The sequence below is a fragment of the Neolamprologus brichardi genome, chromosome 5, assembly GCF_056152115.1.
Source record: "Neolamprologus brichardi isolate AB-2024 chromosome 5, ASM5615211v1, whole genome shotgun sequence".
NCBI lineage: Eukaryota > Metazoa > Chordata > Actinopteri > Cichliformes > Cichlidae > Neolamprologus > Neolamprologus brichardi.
In genome coordinates, this window is record NC_142108.1 from 7,228,555 (window position 1) to 7,243,687 (window position 15,133).

The 15,133-nt window shown below is 41.7% G+C and overlaps 2 protein-coding genes across 3 annotated transcripts; one reads left to right on the plus strand and one right to left on the minus strand.

The window, feature by feature from the left end:
• The first annotated feature begins 4,868 nt into the window (after positions 1–4,868).
• On the plus strand, positions 4,869–11,804 carry si:dkey-202e22.2 (netrin-4). 2 transcript variants are annotated; one of them, XM_006784648.3, is made up of 10 exons: positions 4,869–5,401; positions 5,893–6,383; positions 6,460–6,780; positions 7,026–7,152; positions 7,847–8,035; positions 8,200–8,416; positions 8,500–8,627; positions 8,720–8,788; positions 8,903–9,073; positions 9,873–11,804. In XM_006784648.3, exons 1-10 carry the CDS (start codon positions 5,323–5,325, stop codon positions 10,007–10,009), a joined length of 1,929 nt encoding a protein of 642 aa, XP_006784711.2. In that variant the 5' UTR covers positions 4,869–5,322; the 3' UTR covers positions 10,010–11,804. The 2 variants fall into 2 exon arrangements, with proteins under 2 accessions (XP_006784711.2, XP_087696710.1); XM_087840584.1 differs by lacking the exon at positions 4,869–5,401 and having other exon boundaries at positions 5,760–6,383.
• chchd4a (coiled-coil-helix-coiled-coil-helix domain containing 4a) lies at positions 11,094–14,503 on the minus strand. The gene is made up of 3 exons (XM_006784647.3): positions 14,334–14,503; positions 13,723–13,821; positions 11,094–12,168 (listed from the first exon to the last, which is right to left on the minus strand). Exons 1-3 carry the CDS (start codon positions 14,353–14,355, stop codon positions 11,837–11,839), a joined length of 453 nt encoding a protein of 150 aa, XP_006784710.2. The 5' UTR covers positions 14,356–14,503; the 3' UTR covers positions 11,094–11,836.
• Positions 14,504–15,133: the final 630 nt, after the last annotated feature.

Here is a 15,133-nt window from a genome sequence, read left to right on the forward strand (position 1 = left end):
ATGTGTTTTAACTGGGTGTGTAAATCTGAGCTGGAAGAACGAGAAGGCAGAGAATTGAATCCACGCACATGTAGTGTGTTATTGTTGTAGAAAACCAGTGAGTGGGTGGGCAAAGTAAAAGGTTATCAAGTGACTGTGTCAGTGCTTGCATGCATGTGTTCGTGCATATGTTCATGTGTCGGAGTGACAGTGTGTTTATGTGAGTCACAAACATAAGGAAATAGTGAGTTTCTTAGTTGATTATCATAAACAGATATACCAAAAAAATAAAAATAAAAATCAGAGACAAAAGATTAAGTGGACAGTATTTAATGTGTACTTTCATGTGTGTATGTGTACAGTATACAGTTTCATCTATTAATAAGCCATCAACTTTCAACTGGTGCATTCCCAGCATGCTTGTTTAGAAGCAGTAACAAATAGGAGGAGGAAAGCAGAATTATTCTTAAATTTCCTCTTTTTTTTTAAGTATTTGCCAAATGCTGTCAAACAGAGCACAGATTTTTTTAGCACAGCTTTTCCAAATATCCTGGTTTTATTTTGGATGATTACATTATTTCACTTTTCACACAGAAACAAAAGCTGCCAGGATTAAAATCATTAGCACACCCAGTGCTGATCATCAGTTCTGTGTCCTTTTTGCTGGATTACAGCCTGCAGCGGTTTGCTGTAGTTCTCAGCAAGTTTCACACACGCCTCCTGAGCTCTCCTTTCTTTCTCTAAATTAAAGGCAGCATCTTTGTGGTCAAAAAACTCTTGTTTATTTAATTTGATCAAATGATGTGCTTCCAATATGCTTTCCTAAGGTTGTCCTTAGCATACTTTAGTCTGGCTTGAAGGTGTAACTTCTGCAGAATTGGAGGTCACCCATTACGGAGTTCTCTCTACGGTTCTCTGACTTGGCTAAGTCATTCACTAGTGTTTGGCAGTTGTTTTGGGATCTTAAGACACATTTCAAAACTGGCTAGAGATGAAATCTTTTGAAATCCTTTGCTTCCTACCTTTATCAGTCTTGTTCTGCACTGTGTGGCACTCTTTGAATTTCTTGATGATACTTGGAAGCGCTGTGATAACTTTGTATATCCGCCTCCTGCTTTGTGAGCACCAGCAAATCTTTTTCCCCCTCAAGTCTAAAGTGATTTCTTTTGTTTTTGGCATGATTATTTCTTAAATGACAGCTTAAACCTTTGCTGATGTTTTTATACTGTGTGTAAATTCAAGAAAACCCTCAGTTTAAACCTGATTTGAGCATCAAAAAGTTAAAGCACATCACTGCACAGCAGCGCTTTATGCTGTGGCTCAATAAAAAGGTCAGTTTTTCAGGAAGCTAATACAACTGGCTTTGGTAATATTTGTTTGTTCTTTCTGAAATAATTCTGTTATTGTGTCAAGCAGAAATGATTTCTGCTTCTAAGGAAAACAAGTATGTTTAGAAATGCTATGCTGAAAAATTCCTTACACTGATGAAAAAGTATTTGGAAAATTTTAAACAAAAACATAAAATTTCACAGGGAGGCTAATTTTACCATTTTCTCTGTGTAAAGGAACAGTTCTGGATTGTTTCAATTAAGGTTACACATATGTAAGATTATCGCCATAAGTCTTCTGTGAGCAAACACTCACAAATCCACCCATGAGTTCACAGATGCACACATTATTGTTTTGGCAGTGTGCCCCTGGGCTTCCCAGAGGACCTTATTTGTCATTCTGCCTCATCTGGCATCTATCATTTTCTGGCCTGACAACTTAATCTGTGTCATTCATTCTCTCACATCAAAGAGGCACAGTGTAATCTAAACCTATGATGCTGAAACGTAAGCATGCACACATCGTCTCACACACACGCAAAGTAGATGTGCAAATGAACAACAAGTTAGCAGTCTGCCTGTACGCTGTCTGCGCTCGATTAATGTCAATGTGCGACATGAGGACTGTTACAATAAACACCAGTAAGGATGTCTCTTTGAAAGCTTTCCACACTGGTTATCATTCTCACAGTGATAACAAATTAAAGCAATGGACCGACTTGGTCCTGCAATCCTGGGGAAATACACCTCTAATCTCTCCATTATATTTGAACCATAGATCTTTCTACCACATTTCAACTGGTGTTTTCAGGATAAAGTATTTAAACGTCATTGATTGCTAGTAGGATTTATTGGATGTACTGGGCTATCTATCCTATTTAGTTCATCTTGAAAAGCCTAGAAAAGAAAAGAAATCTGACTCAAAGTTTAAAAAAAATGTCAACATGCCAATTAATTCTAACCCGAGTGCTTAACTCAAGCACACCATGTCTTCTACTGGTTGCCCCTGTGGCCAGTGGATAATGGCATGAAATCCTACTGTGTGTTGCCATAGCAAAATGTCCACAACAAAATGGAGATGTTTTAAATTAAGCTGGGAAAAAAAAAGTCAAAGCAAATGAAAGCGCGATCATGTCGGCCTCTGGGCCCATGTGGAGTAAAGTCATGTAAGGAAGGAGCTTAATCCTCTTCATCCCTGGAAATACAAATGAGCTGACATGTAGATCGCAAATAAAGCATGAAGGGAGAAGGAGATGCAGAAGTGTGGACTACATGTGCTTGACACACACATGTATGAACAGCCTGGACAAACACTAAGGGTGAGAGGTAGGGGGTCCCTGTTCTTCTGACCCTGGCTCTCTAACCCCACCGGCCCCCATTAAGCCCTGTAAATGAGAGAAAGAGGAGCAATTAGAGGAGCAATTAGAGGAGCAGTCATGGGGCAGGTAGGAGATCCCCCTGACCCTTTCAGGCTGGTATTTGACCTCTCACAGCTGGAAGCTTTGATGAAGATACATCTTGAACATTGAGAGAATGTATTTGCTTGGAAAAAAGAGTGCAGCACATGTTGGAAACAGTGGATTAATTTCTTCTTTTCTAAATTATTGTTTAAATATGTTCACACTTTACTACTCATCCTACCAACAAACATACCAAAAAAACAAACAGCATAATGATCATTTTTATTGTCAAAACATTATTTGCAAAAAATGCTGTAAAAAAAAAATCTCAGATGGATGTCACTTCATCTATATCTGTTGTAAATTTCTTCCTTCACTCTTTCATCTCTCTTTCCTCTTGCTTTCCACTCTGAGAGCAGCTCGTGCCTGGCGGGCCTGTACACAATAAAGCCTGAGAGGCTGGCCTACATCCACATCACACATCTCACGGTTTCTCCTTTCGTTTTACTCCAGCAGTGCACTACATGCTAAGAATAGTTTTATGGGAGATTAGGGCAATGCCATTTCTGAGGGATTTGCTGTTTTCTGGTAATGCTGTAGACACACAGACACGCTATAGTTTATGGCTGCTTTAGCCCAATTTAGAGTCGGTTCTGCATTAATGGCACACATGCAGTTGATTTCACATCTTTTCACAGGTGTCCGTGTGGATTTGTGCGTTTAAGGAGGACGGGTAGTGGATATAGCACAGAGTCAAATCATTGCTGTGGTATAGTTGGCTCTAGCACAAGTTCTTATTGCGTCTGAGTGTTATCATTTTGAAAAAGGCTTGAAAATTGTAGGTTTGAGGTAAAAGTTTGCAGCAGAGCTATAAAACATTTTAAAGAGCAACAAGCAATCACCACTGCAAGTAAATTGCCTTTAACTGCTCATTTTGGCTTCAAGGTTCAAAACACATTGGTGGGGGTCTGCACTGTTTTAATGGCTAGAAGTATTTATTGCAATGCAATGGCTCCCAGTTTAAAATATCACACACAGTCAGGTGGGCTAGGAAAACTCTGTCAGTCATTTTGAGGGAGACAGATGAGCAGGATGGATAATAACTTCCTATGAAATTTGGTGACATAGTTGACTTTGCATTAACAAATTTAAATAGATTTTTTTTGTCCATATTGACTAAGCTCTCTATATTTGTATTAAAAGAGAAATATATTCTTAAATGTAAATAAATGATCATAAATAATGTCATCTCGAATATTCTAAATCCAGACATAAAGGACAGGAAATGCGCTTTCAAGGATTATTATTTATTGTAGAGGTAAAATGAAAATTAACTGTAATTTTTCTGAAGGTAACAAAAATAATACATCATGGCTGGTCCATGCTAATCTTTCTAATTCCATTTTTTTTTTAACTTCACACAACCAGGCAGGCAGTCCTGCAAACACTTTCTATGTCACTGGGGACGTTTATGGAAACCAATCCAATTCTGTGCGACTCTTCCGATTTTCCGAGCGCCCCTTTATTTGAAGTTAAGCCATAAAACTGAGGAGACATTGTGTTTATTGTCCTAATTTGTTGTGTGTGTGTGCGCGCCAGGAAGAGAAAATGCATCAAGCTCAGCGAAGAACTGTACGGTATGTTTTTTAAGTACCAGAACATGTGTTTATATTCCAGTGTTAAAAAGAAAAACGTCACTGTAATCTATCCAGGCAGCCGGTTTTTAAAGAAGAATTGCCCTTTTCTTGTCCTTCTCATTTGGATGTTCCTTTTGTTGCCATAATGTCCATCAAGCTGCAAATAACTGCACGAATGAGTATTCTTGGCTCCCCACTCGGATTTCTTCCCGCTACAGACTTCAAAGAGCATTATGACTTGGAATTAATGCTACTGAAAAACAAAGGGGCAGAAGCAGATAAAGTAATTAAATAGCCCTATTAAGGTTAGTGAGGGGACCTGGTTTAGCTCGTGTGTGAGACTGATTGACATTGAAATCGCACGTCCCTTCCCTAGAGCGCACGACGCACCACAATGTGGATAAAAGATTGGCAGATTGAAGTAAAATAGGGTTTTTTTTATTTGTGTGAGCGTGTGGGTGGGTGGGTGAAGGAGATCCATAAATAGAGCCCACACTCCTCTCTGTGCATAAATGCATGGAGCTTTGGACTTGGGCGGTGCACACAGATGTCGCGTTGGATGGATATTCGTGGAAATGTTTACTTGAGTTTATTTGCATTTTAGTTGGAGCAGTATGGAGGACATAGAAGGTCTATCACGTGCAAATTAGCAATATTTCGTTTTAAATTCGCTGCCGAAAGACTGACTTCTCATTTGGTGCACCTGAAACGCACAGTCCGCATCTGTTCGAGAGAGCCGTCCCTGACGATGAACTGAGCCTCAGACGTCTGCACTGTTCCTGGAAGGACATCGAGGGGGGAAAAAATTACTTACTCTTGGATTTATCTGGACACTTTGCGCATTGCGTAATTAGCCAAAGAAATGAGTTGGACTGTTAATTAGGGCACACATTATGTTGGGACCCACCTCTGCGGGGAAGCGTGTGACGCACCGTGCATGTTGTAAACACAGCAGGGACGAGGACAACGCTGTCTAATATGCTCGGGACACCTCGACATCTGATGCTGGTGGCTCTCGGTTGGCTATTTTTGGTTGTGATGCGCGGCAGCGAAGCAGGTGAGGCGCATCATCCGTTTGCAGTGATGCTCTTATTTCTAAAAAAAAAAATCAGCAGCGACCTTGTGCCCTCTATTTCGGCTTATGTTTTAAGTTATTGTAAAGAACGTAAATTTCTATGACACTGAAGAACTCGCTGTGTTTTTAGATCTTGTCCCAAACGTAAAGCAAAAGTTACGCTCGCTCCTGATGCATTTGATAGTCTGACAGCTTTGTGTCCTTCCATTACATGTAACCCGAGTCTTAACGCTGTCCAGTCGGGAGGGCAGGACAGGATTCTGTGACAGCACAGCGGTCAGGCAAATTAAATATTCATGGAAAACGTAATGAGCAGCACTTTGGCTTTGTCCGCAATGCCATGTGTTGGAAAACGCACTGGCAGCACGGACATCGCCAGATCAAAAGAACGATCTGTATTGCTCAGTCACGGAATAAACATTTTCCACTACTGTCTCACACTCTCACTGACTCTCATTCACCCTCTGCCTCAGTTTCTAGTTGCCTGGACCGTGCCTGTAGTCCGCCCATAGGAAACCTGGCAAGTGGCAGGACCCTGTTCACCCTCTCCAACTGCTGTGGGAACAGCACATCCCAGCATCCTCTGTGTCCCCAACCTTCTGTCAGTCCTCAGGCCTGCTCTCAGGATCCTCACCCAGCTCTTCACATGACTGATGACCCTTTCTTGCATCCAGATACCTGGTGGGCATCAGGTGGAGGTAGAACCATGCGGGGGCAGCATGATGAGATACGTTTAGACCTGGAAACGAAATTCTATCTTACTCACTTGGTTTTGGTGTTCAAGTCACCGCGGCCTGCTGCCATGGCCATTGAACGCTCAGTGGACTTTGGAAAGACGTGGGAAGCTTTAAAGGTTTTTGCGTATAATTGCAGCTTAGAATTCGGTTTGCCTGATGACTTTGATCAGCCAGGGTCACCGTGTACATCCCGCTATACTGATGCTGCACCCTGCACGGGTGGAGAGGTAGAGGATATTTGGATATAATGCATTGTGCAAATGTTTCATTCAGTGCAGTTTAAAGCTATGTTTCTTCTTCTAGGTCATCTTACGTACTCTAAACCCCAGCAGTGCTATGACACTCGACCCCTACAGTCCAGAGGCCCTCTCTCACCTGACCATCACAAATCTCCGTGTCAGACTGCTAAAGTCCCAGACCTGTAGCCCAGCTCTGACCCCCCCAGGACGCTGGACAAGCTTCACATCCTCAGTCCACACCCCCCCGTCCAGTTCAGAAAACTCTGCTTCAGCACCTTATGCTATTTATACTTTACTGGCAAGAGGCACCTGCCTGTGCCATGGACATGCTGAGTATTGTGTACCACACAACAATGGAAACAAGGAAACGGAGGACAGTAACATGGTGAGCATTTTATCCTGCATGTATGTATGCTTGTATCAAAAGGAAAAGATAAAACACTGAAGTGAAAAAGGTACAAAAATAATTAATTACGCACTCAGAATATTGGTTTAAAGAGATTAGATTAGGTCACAGTTAAAGGTCCTTTAAATTTACACTTTACATTAACAGCCTTGACATATTTTATGGTTCTTTGTACAGCAGGCATCTGCAACAAAATCAAATGTAGATGAAGATGTGTCTTCCAGGTGTTTGGTAGGTGTCTGTGTACTCACCACACAGCTGGAGATCACTGTGACAAGTGCGCCCCGCTCTACAATGATCAACCTTGGAGGCCTGCCAATGGAAGCAGTGGGGAGGCCAACCCATGCCAGAGTAAGTGACCAACAGCAGCTCCGTACAGCTGTTACGTATGTGAGATGCTGTTTTGCTGACAAAGCACGGTGGCACGGTGGTTAGCACTGTTGTCGCACAGCAAGAAGGTCCTGCATCAGGCCGGGGTCTTTCTGTGTGGAGTTTGCATGTTCTCCCCGTGTTTGCGTGGGTTCCCTCCGGGTACTCCGGCTTCCTCCTACCTGTCCAGGGTGTACCCCGCCTCTCGCCCTATGACAGCTGGGATAGGCTCCAGCGCCCCCTGCGACCCTGAAAAGGATAAGCGGAAGCGAATGGATGGATGGATGGAAAATAACAGAGAGGAGAGAAGATTTTAAAGCATGGGGGGGGGGGGGGGGGGGGGGGGGGGGGAATAGTTAGAGGAAGATGTGGTGGAATGCAGGTTGTCTACTAGTTGCAGAGTTGGTGGTGCAAACCCCAACTCCTCCTGACCAAGATACTGAACCAAGCATTGCTCCAGATGGGAGGGTAGTAACATGCATGGTTATTTGTGTGCAATCGTGTTCACTTGCCTAAAAAAATTAATGAGTCCAAACCTTTTAAATTAAATACACAGTTGAATGTCTTGGTTACTTTAATTTTAAATTGGACCATGCTAAGTGTGTTACCTGTTCACTTTCTCTCATCTCTCTCATCCTTCTGATCGCTGTGACATCACACATCCTCACAACCAAAGAGTGCGAGTGCCATGGTCACGCAGCTACCTGCCACTTCTCTCAGCGGGCATGGCTTTCCTCTGGCAGACTCAGTGGGGGTGTGTGTGAGGACTGCCAGCACAACACAGCGGGGCGTAGATGCCATCGCTGTCGCTATGGCTACCACCGCCGCCCATCCCTGCCCCTCAGCTTCCCCCACACGTGCACACGTAAGAGTCAAAAGGCAGAGGGGTGTTTTACTGTGGCATTGGGTTGGCTGACATGTCTATAGCTTTTATTAGTAAAACAGATTTAACATTGGGGAAGCTTACAAATGCTATAGCTCCATTGGCTGGCACTTTTCTAACTGTTTTAATTAACTTTTGTCACTCAGGCTGCTGGTGTGATCCTCAGGGTTCTTTTCCTTCTCCACCTGGAAAGGAGGAACCCTGGTGCCACCCTAGGAGTGGCCAGTGCCACTGTAAATCTGGTGTAGGGGGCACAAGCTGCAGCCACTGTCTACCTGGCTACTGGGGCTTTGGAGGGGAGGGATGCAAACCTTGCACATGCCCCCACCAATGTGATCCATTCACTGGCCAGTGTCTCCACAGGTAGATATTTTTCACTTATCAGACTAAATTTAATGAATGATGAGTAATTGGTAATAATCACATGCTTTATTCCACTTTTACAGCTACACAAATAAGCAAATGTTAAATGTGCCCATTGGTGGGAAAATACCTGATTTGGATCATTTTTTGCCAACTGAAGAAGAAACACACTTGTCTCAGGAGCTCACAGTCTCTGCTCTGCATTACACAGGTGATGTTAATCTGCATTATGATAAATAACGCTGGTTCAACCACTTTTCTCCTATGTAAATATACAGAGCATAACTCTGTTTCTATACACAGGGAAGTGTAGCTGTAAAGAGAAAAAGCTGAGAAGTGCGTCTGAGCTCTGCAAGACCAAACATGATTATGGTAAGCAACAAAAGGTCCAGCCTTCACTCGATTAAAAAAACATTACATACATCTACAGTTTGGTTTAAGGTTCAGAATGATCTCTCTGTTTTCTTTCTTTGTGGCCTGTTACAGTCATCAAGGCCAATGTGTTGTCTGCTCATGACAAAGGCAGCCATGCCGAAGTTCACGTCAAAGTTCGCAAGGTCCTTCGATCGGGTAAGGTGGCGCTGCGCTTAGGAATCACCATTATCTATCCTCTGTCCTGGACCAGCCGTGGCTGCACATGCCCCATATTAAACCCAGGTAAGAAATGTTTCAAGCAAATCTTTAAAAGGCATCTGCAAAACCAACTATTATCCCCCATCAATAACAATAAAGCAGGGATGTTAAACCTAGAAGACTCCAATACTTATACCAATACTAAGAATATGACTTATTGATATATAGAATCCAATTATGCTATTTGGCGATTAGACTGATGCCCCAATAACAGCAGAATGAAATCCCAGTAGTGATAGCCATCACAGGATGCAGGATGCCCAGAAGTCTAGACACTGATAGTGGTGGTGACGAAAGGATGGAGGATTGGATGAAGGGACTTGTGTGAGGCAGAGATGGCGAGGAGGTGGGTTGCACGAAGGAGTCCAGAAGGGAAAATGAACAATTTAAAGTACACAGAGGGGAGGCTGACTGGTTTGAAGAAAGATGACTGGAAAACAGCAACGATGTCAGCATTGAGTTTCACAGCAGTAGGAAGTGGAAATGGTGTAATGAATATACAGATGTTCCTTATTATGCATAAGCTTCATAAACAATTACATGACAGATAATCTACCATTTATCACAATCTAATATAAACATTTTATAAAAATGGTTTTGTTTTGGGTTTTTTTTTTACATTTTTAAACAAATAAATAAAATTGGCCAATTAATTAACGAAAACATTCTGCTTTATAATTACCATCTGGGCAATTCAAGCCCGAACTGTCATGCTGACAGATTTCTTTCATATGTGGCCCACTGAGTTTGAGATCCCTGCAATAAAAATACTCACATTTTAGACTGAATCCATATACAGTATCTTTATTTTTTTCTCTCGCAGGTATGGAGTACCTGCTTGCAGGCAAAGAGGAGCGTGGAACGGGCCGTTTGCTCGTCACTATGCAGAGCATCGTGGTTCCATGGACACCTCGTGTAGGTCTGATTGTATCAAACAGCCTGAGAAATGGATGCCGCTGATCTATATGATCTAAATATGAGGAGGAATGCAATCCAGAAGGATTCTACAAGATACTCATGAGTGAGTGACCAATTCAGATAGCGGACTGAAAATCTAGGAGTCAAACTTGTCAAGCTCGTTGAGGCTTCATAACTGAAGAGAAGCATCAAACATGTGCATAAGAGAGTGAATGGATGTTAAAGTGGTCTGACTTAGGTGGTGTTGTACTTGATGTTAAAGACCTAATTTGTATAAATAGTTGATTTTATTTTTGCTTGTTTTTTCCCCTTATAGTCAGATTCATTTTGGATCTGGATAGCTACTGCAAAAATACTTTGATTTGTTAAGCTAACAAATCTTCCTGTAATACTACATCTCCTTTTATTTAATTAGCAGAAAACCAAGTGTGAAATACTGCAATTAACATATAAACATCAGGCACGTCATCAGCTACACCTGCTCATATAGAAAATATTTCATCAGCCAATCATGTGGCTTGGACTCTGTGAATTTAGATATGCAGATAGATGTGCAGGAAGATCTGCTGCAGTTTAAGCATAGCAGAGAGGAAGGTGGTTTTAGTGACTCTGAACATGAGCCAGGTGTGCTGATCTGACGTGAAGTGAACCCATGGATCTATAATTCAGGGGTGTACTGTGTGGGGGGCTGATTATTGATATCTTTTAGTTCCATTTGAGCAAAATTCAAATGCCACAGCCTACTCCGGTAATGTTGCTGACCACCTGCACCCCCTTATCGTTTCAGTTTACTCATCTTTTAATATCTACTTTAAGCAGGACAACAAAGTTCATATAATTTTAGCCTGCTTTCATGACAATGAGCTGAAGTAAGTGCGTCAGTAGCCTGCAGAGCCACCAGAGTGCAGCCAAATGTGAATGTTGCGCTTACCAACCTGCAACAACTGCGTAAACTATGATGTCAATAAAAAACGCAAAACTCTGTAACACTGCCAGCACCTTGTTAAATCTGAGCATTGAAGAACGAGCACAGCCGACTGTCTAATAAATATAAATGTTTATCCTACAAGAAACTGGGACACTGCCCTCTCTCTTTAGAATGAAAGTAAAATGGAGATTGAAAATGTTAGGCAATCATTTTAATCTGGAAAAACCACGAGTGGTGACCACAGCATTCAAGTGAAGACTCGTGATTGCATTAAAATGACAAAAACATTAATGCATTCACAGGTGAATGTGACAGGCCAGACAGAAAACTAACAGAAGAGATGACCAAACTAACAGTTATAGATGGAGACTCAGTAGGTTTATACATGATGCCAACAAGTCAGAAACAGAACATCTAAAACAGCACAGATGCTTCAACAGCTTTCTTGTCGATTATTTCTGCTTTGGTCTCGAGTGGTGGAAAACAAGTTGAAGTGCTAAAAAACTGTCTGAGGTAAAATAAAGCTGAGCGTCACTCAAATCAAAAGATCTACCTCTGATTTCTTAGATGGACTAATATAAATGCTTAGTTATACTCCTACACAACTGACCTCGGGATACAGTTACAAATGCTGAAATTCTGACTGGTGGCAAGTGATGTTTGCACTGCATAAAAATGAGCATTTCGGCTGATGTCCCTGAAGCAAATCACTTGGCCCACTGTCAATAATCAGATAACTTAATTAGGTTTTTTGTGTTCAGCCAATAAAGCAGCTCGTATTTGTGTACATGTTCTACGTCTCTCTGAAATTCTTCTCCTGATGGCCCGTCGATTTCCTGTGAGTGTCAGAACTGTATCAATAGTCCCTCGCTGAAGGCTTGGGGAGAAGAGACCAATTGGAGCTCCTTTTGGACAAGTCTCTAACGCTGACCTAATCAACTCTAGCAGGTGGTCTGGTCGTCTGTAGGTGAGGTGCTGTCAGACGAAACAGCTGAGGTGACCGCAGTAGAGTCGCTCTCGGACGTTAAGGCAGCACTGTCAGACGGGGTGGCGGACTCGTCTTTGTCGGCCTCCTGGGGATAGAGCTCGGGGTACCTCTGCATGCACTCCTGCATGTTACGGAAATGGTCGATGCACTCGGAACCCTTCACTTCTTCCTTACTGTAGTGGAAGCACGAGAAGGCCTCCTTAAACTGAGAGCCGCACGGTCCGCTGGCCATCCCGCCCAGACACGGGCAGTTCCAGTTTATGTCTCCATTTGGCAGGATGAGGCCTAAAGACACCAGAGCGTGGCAGGTTAGCAGAAAACCTTAAATGTTTAATGAAACTAAAGTAGTGCATCATGCACTACCAAGATCACCAAGAGAGATCTGGATGTGTAGCTGTTAGCGGACAGTATCACAAAAAACTGAGCCACACAGTTTCCAAGCCTAAATGGTATTTTACGAATGAGTCACATACACACAGTCTTGTTCATTAACTATTCATTACAAAATAACCTAAAGTAGATCTGACTGTTGCTTAATTAGTCACAGATATTTAGTGCTCAGGGAGGGTCCAATGTTGTTTATATGAGGTGGTCTTAAGAGAAAGAAACATTTCTGTGTTTATGGCATAAATGTTTTCACAAAAGTTATCTGAGAAATTTAAAAAAAAAGAAAAGAAAAGGGGGGTACTGATAATTAATCATTTTTTTCTTTAAAAATGAACGGTCTCTGGTTAATGTGTTTATGTGGTTTCCAGACAACTAAACCTGGTACGAAAAATAGCACAATGACATAAACAAATCTATTTTTAATGACAACCCAGGTTTTTCTTTCTCGTCCAACTGTTTCTTCAGTTCTTTTCAGTCACATCCATCAACCTTATACAAATACAGTACTGTGCACGAGTCCTCAGTCACCTTCCAAATTCATATTTTCAGTGGAGATGCAACCTACTAAAAGATGTGGAAACATACATGGAAAAACAGCATCTAAGGCAAATTTAGAGTTTGCAGAATTCTAATGAGCTTAAAAGTGAATATTTGACTCAGCCACTTTTTTCCCTTCATTAACAAATAGCTTCTTGACAGCGATCTTTCCACCGAGACCACTTCTGATGAAGCTTCAGCAACAAATGAAGAGCCAGATACATCTCTCGGGTCTTGTGTCAGGTCTTTGGAATTTTTGCTATTTCTTAAGGACGTGACTTTCAGATACTGTTCATTTGCTGTAAAGAGGTTTTTAGGCCTGCCACTTCTTCTTTTGTGCTCCAATTGTCCAGCTTCCTTTCATTTTTTTAAAGAACATACTGGTTCTTTTTTTTTTAAACTCAAATGAGTTATAAGTTACTGTTAAGTAGCATACAAAATAAAAGAAAACAAAACCCTTTGAAAATGGTCAGGTACAAGGTCTAGACTGAAGATGAGTGTCAAAAGCTGTCAATTTCCAAAGAAAAACATTGAAACTGTGAGAACTATTGATCAAGACCACTTAAAAAAACAAAAAACAAAAAACATTTTGTCTCCTTGGAAGGAAAATATAAAGATGTGAGGGGTGGCTTAGAACTTGCACAGTATTATAATCATTAAATAAGAACAAGCTACTATCAGCTACACCCTTATTCACAAGAACCTGCCACAGTGGGTAGATCCTTTCACATCATAAACCCTTCCTGATGTATCGCCACAGGGATTTGTGTCTCTTCTCAGGAGATGAACCAGGGATCTTTCATTTGTCAGGCAAATGTGTAAGCCACTACACTATGGAGAGCAAACAACTGCACATCAGCAAATAAATCAAATTAGTCTTTTGGAAAGCACATCTATACAGTCTGAAAGACTAACCCTGTTCCTCGTATGGATCGGTGGGGTCATCCGCTACCAGCTCAGCGTTGCTGGGTGTCTCATGGTCTTCCTTCGTCACAAAGATGACGCGATCTTTACCTTAAATGAAAACAAGGCAAAACACAAAAACACGAGGAAATGGGTTACTGGGTCTATGACTTTCATTTATAATCTTTCATTGCTGCAACAAGTAAAGGCTTGCTGACTGAAACAACTGGCTCCACTTTGAAAATTAACTGAGAAGATTATGTGCTGACTGAAGAACAAGGACAGGTGAAAAGCTATAATAAGTATGACAGTGACTGGCTTTTCACCTGCTGCTTGAAACTCATGGCAGCACCAAGAGCAACACTGCTAGCTGTTTAACAGCACCGCAGTCACTGTTTTACATGCACTTTACTGCAGTAATCACAGCATTAAGTCAAAAAGTACTGCAATCTGTTTGAAAGCTGTATTGACTATAGCAGGAGGCTGGCCGGTTTCCTTACATACTGTAACAAACAGTAAGGTCTCGCTGGGTGTAGACGTTAGCCTAGCATGGTGGTGGTGGGTCGCTCGGTGACATTGCTCAGCCATGGAAGCAAAAATGAATGAAAGAAGATAAAAATTACCTTCCTGCCTGCAGTAAGACATGTCTGCTGATGCTACGGCTCGTCGGGCCTCGTCCTCCGGGAGCAAAGTTGACTAGTGCGAGAAAGACTATTTAGCAAATTAAACGATTTCATTTGACAGGCTACCCGGCGTCCAGACGCCTGACCCGACCACACGCGGGCGCGCAGTAATGACGTCACTCAAGTGTTCCGTAAATAATAGCGTTACAAAACAAGATTTAAAAGAAAGACTAGACAACGTATAAAGGAGGGGCATCTGTGGTGTCTCGGAAACGATGGCTAGAGGAGGGCAGAATTCCTCTTTCTTAAGTTAGAAAAATATAATGCAAATATAATGCAAAACTGAATACAGTTACTCGTTTAAGAATAGAAGAAGTGGTAACTGATAAAATTATATCTAATTTCTGTTCATTTTATTATATAAAAAAACTTTATACATCAAAATAGTGTGAGAGTGATGCTCTGGCTTTTCTAAACTCTTTACAAAACACTTCCAAACGGGAAGATAAGGAATTATGTGGCGCTCCGTTATCACTTCGAAATCGTAGACTGTGTAAGACGGCTGAAAATAATACATCACCGGGGATAGGTGGCCTTTCATCTCATTCTATAAATTATTTGCTCCCCAGTTAGCTCTTTTTTTTTTAAAAATTTAATAAACGCATATTAGTTGGTGCATAACCCTGCAGTATGACTCAAGGAGTGTTTACTCTAATTCCCAAACCTAAAAAAAAGATTTGCGTTTAATTGACAGCTGGTGTCCGATGCGCTTATTAAATAATGATTACAAAATTTTGGCT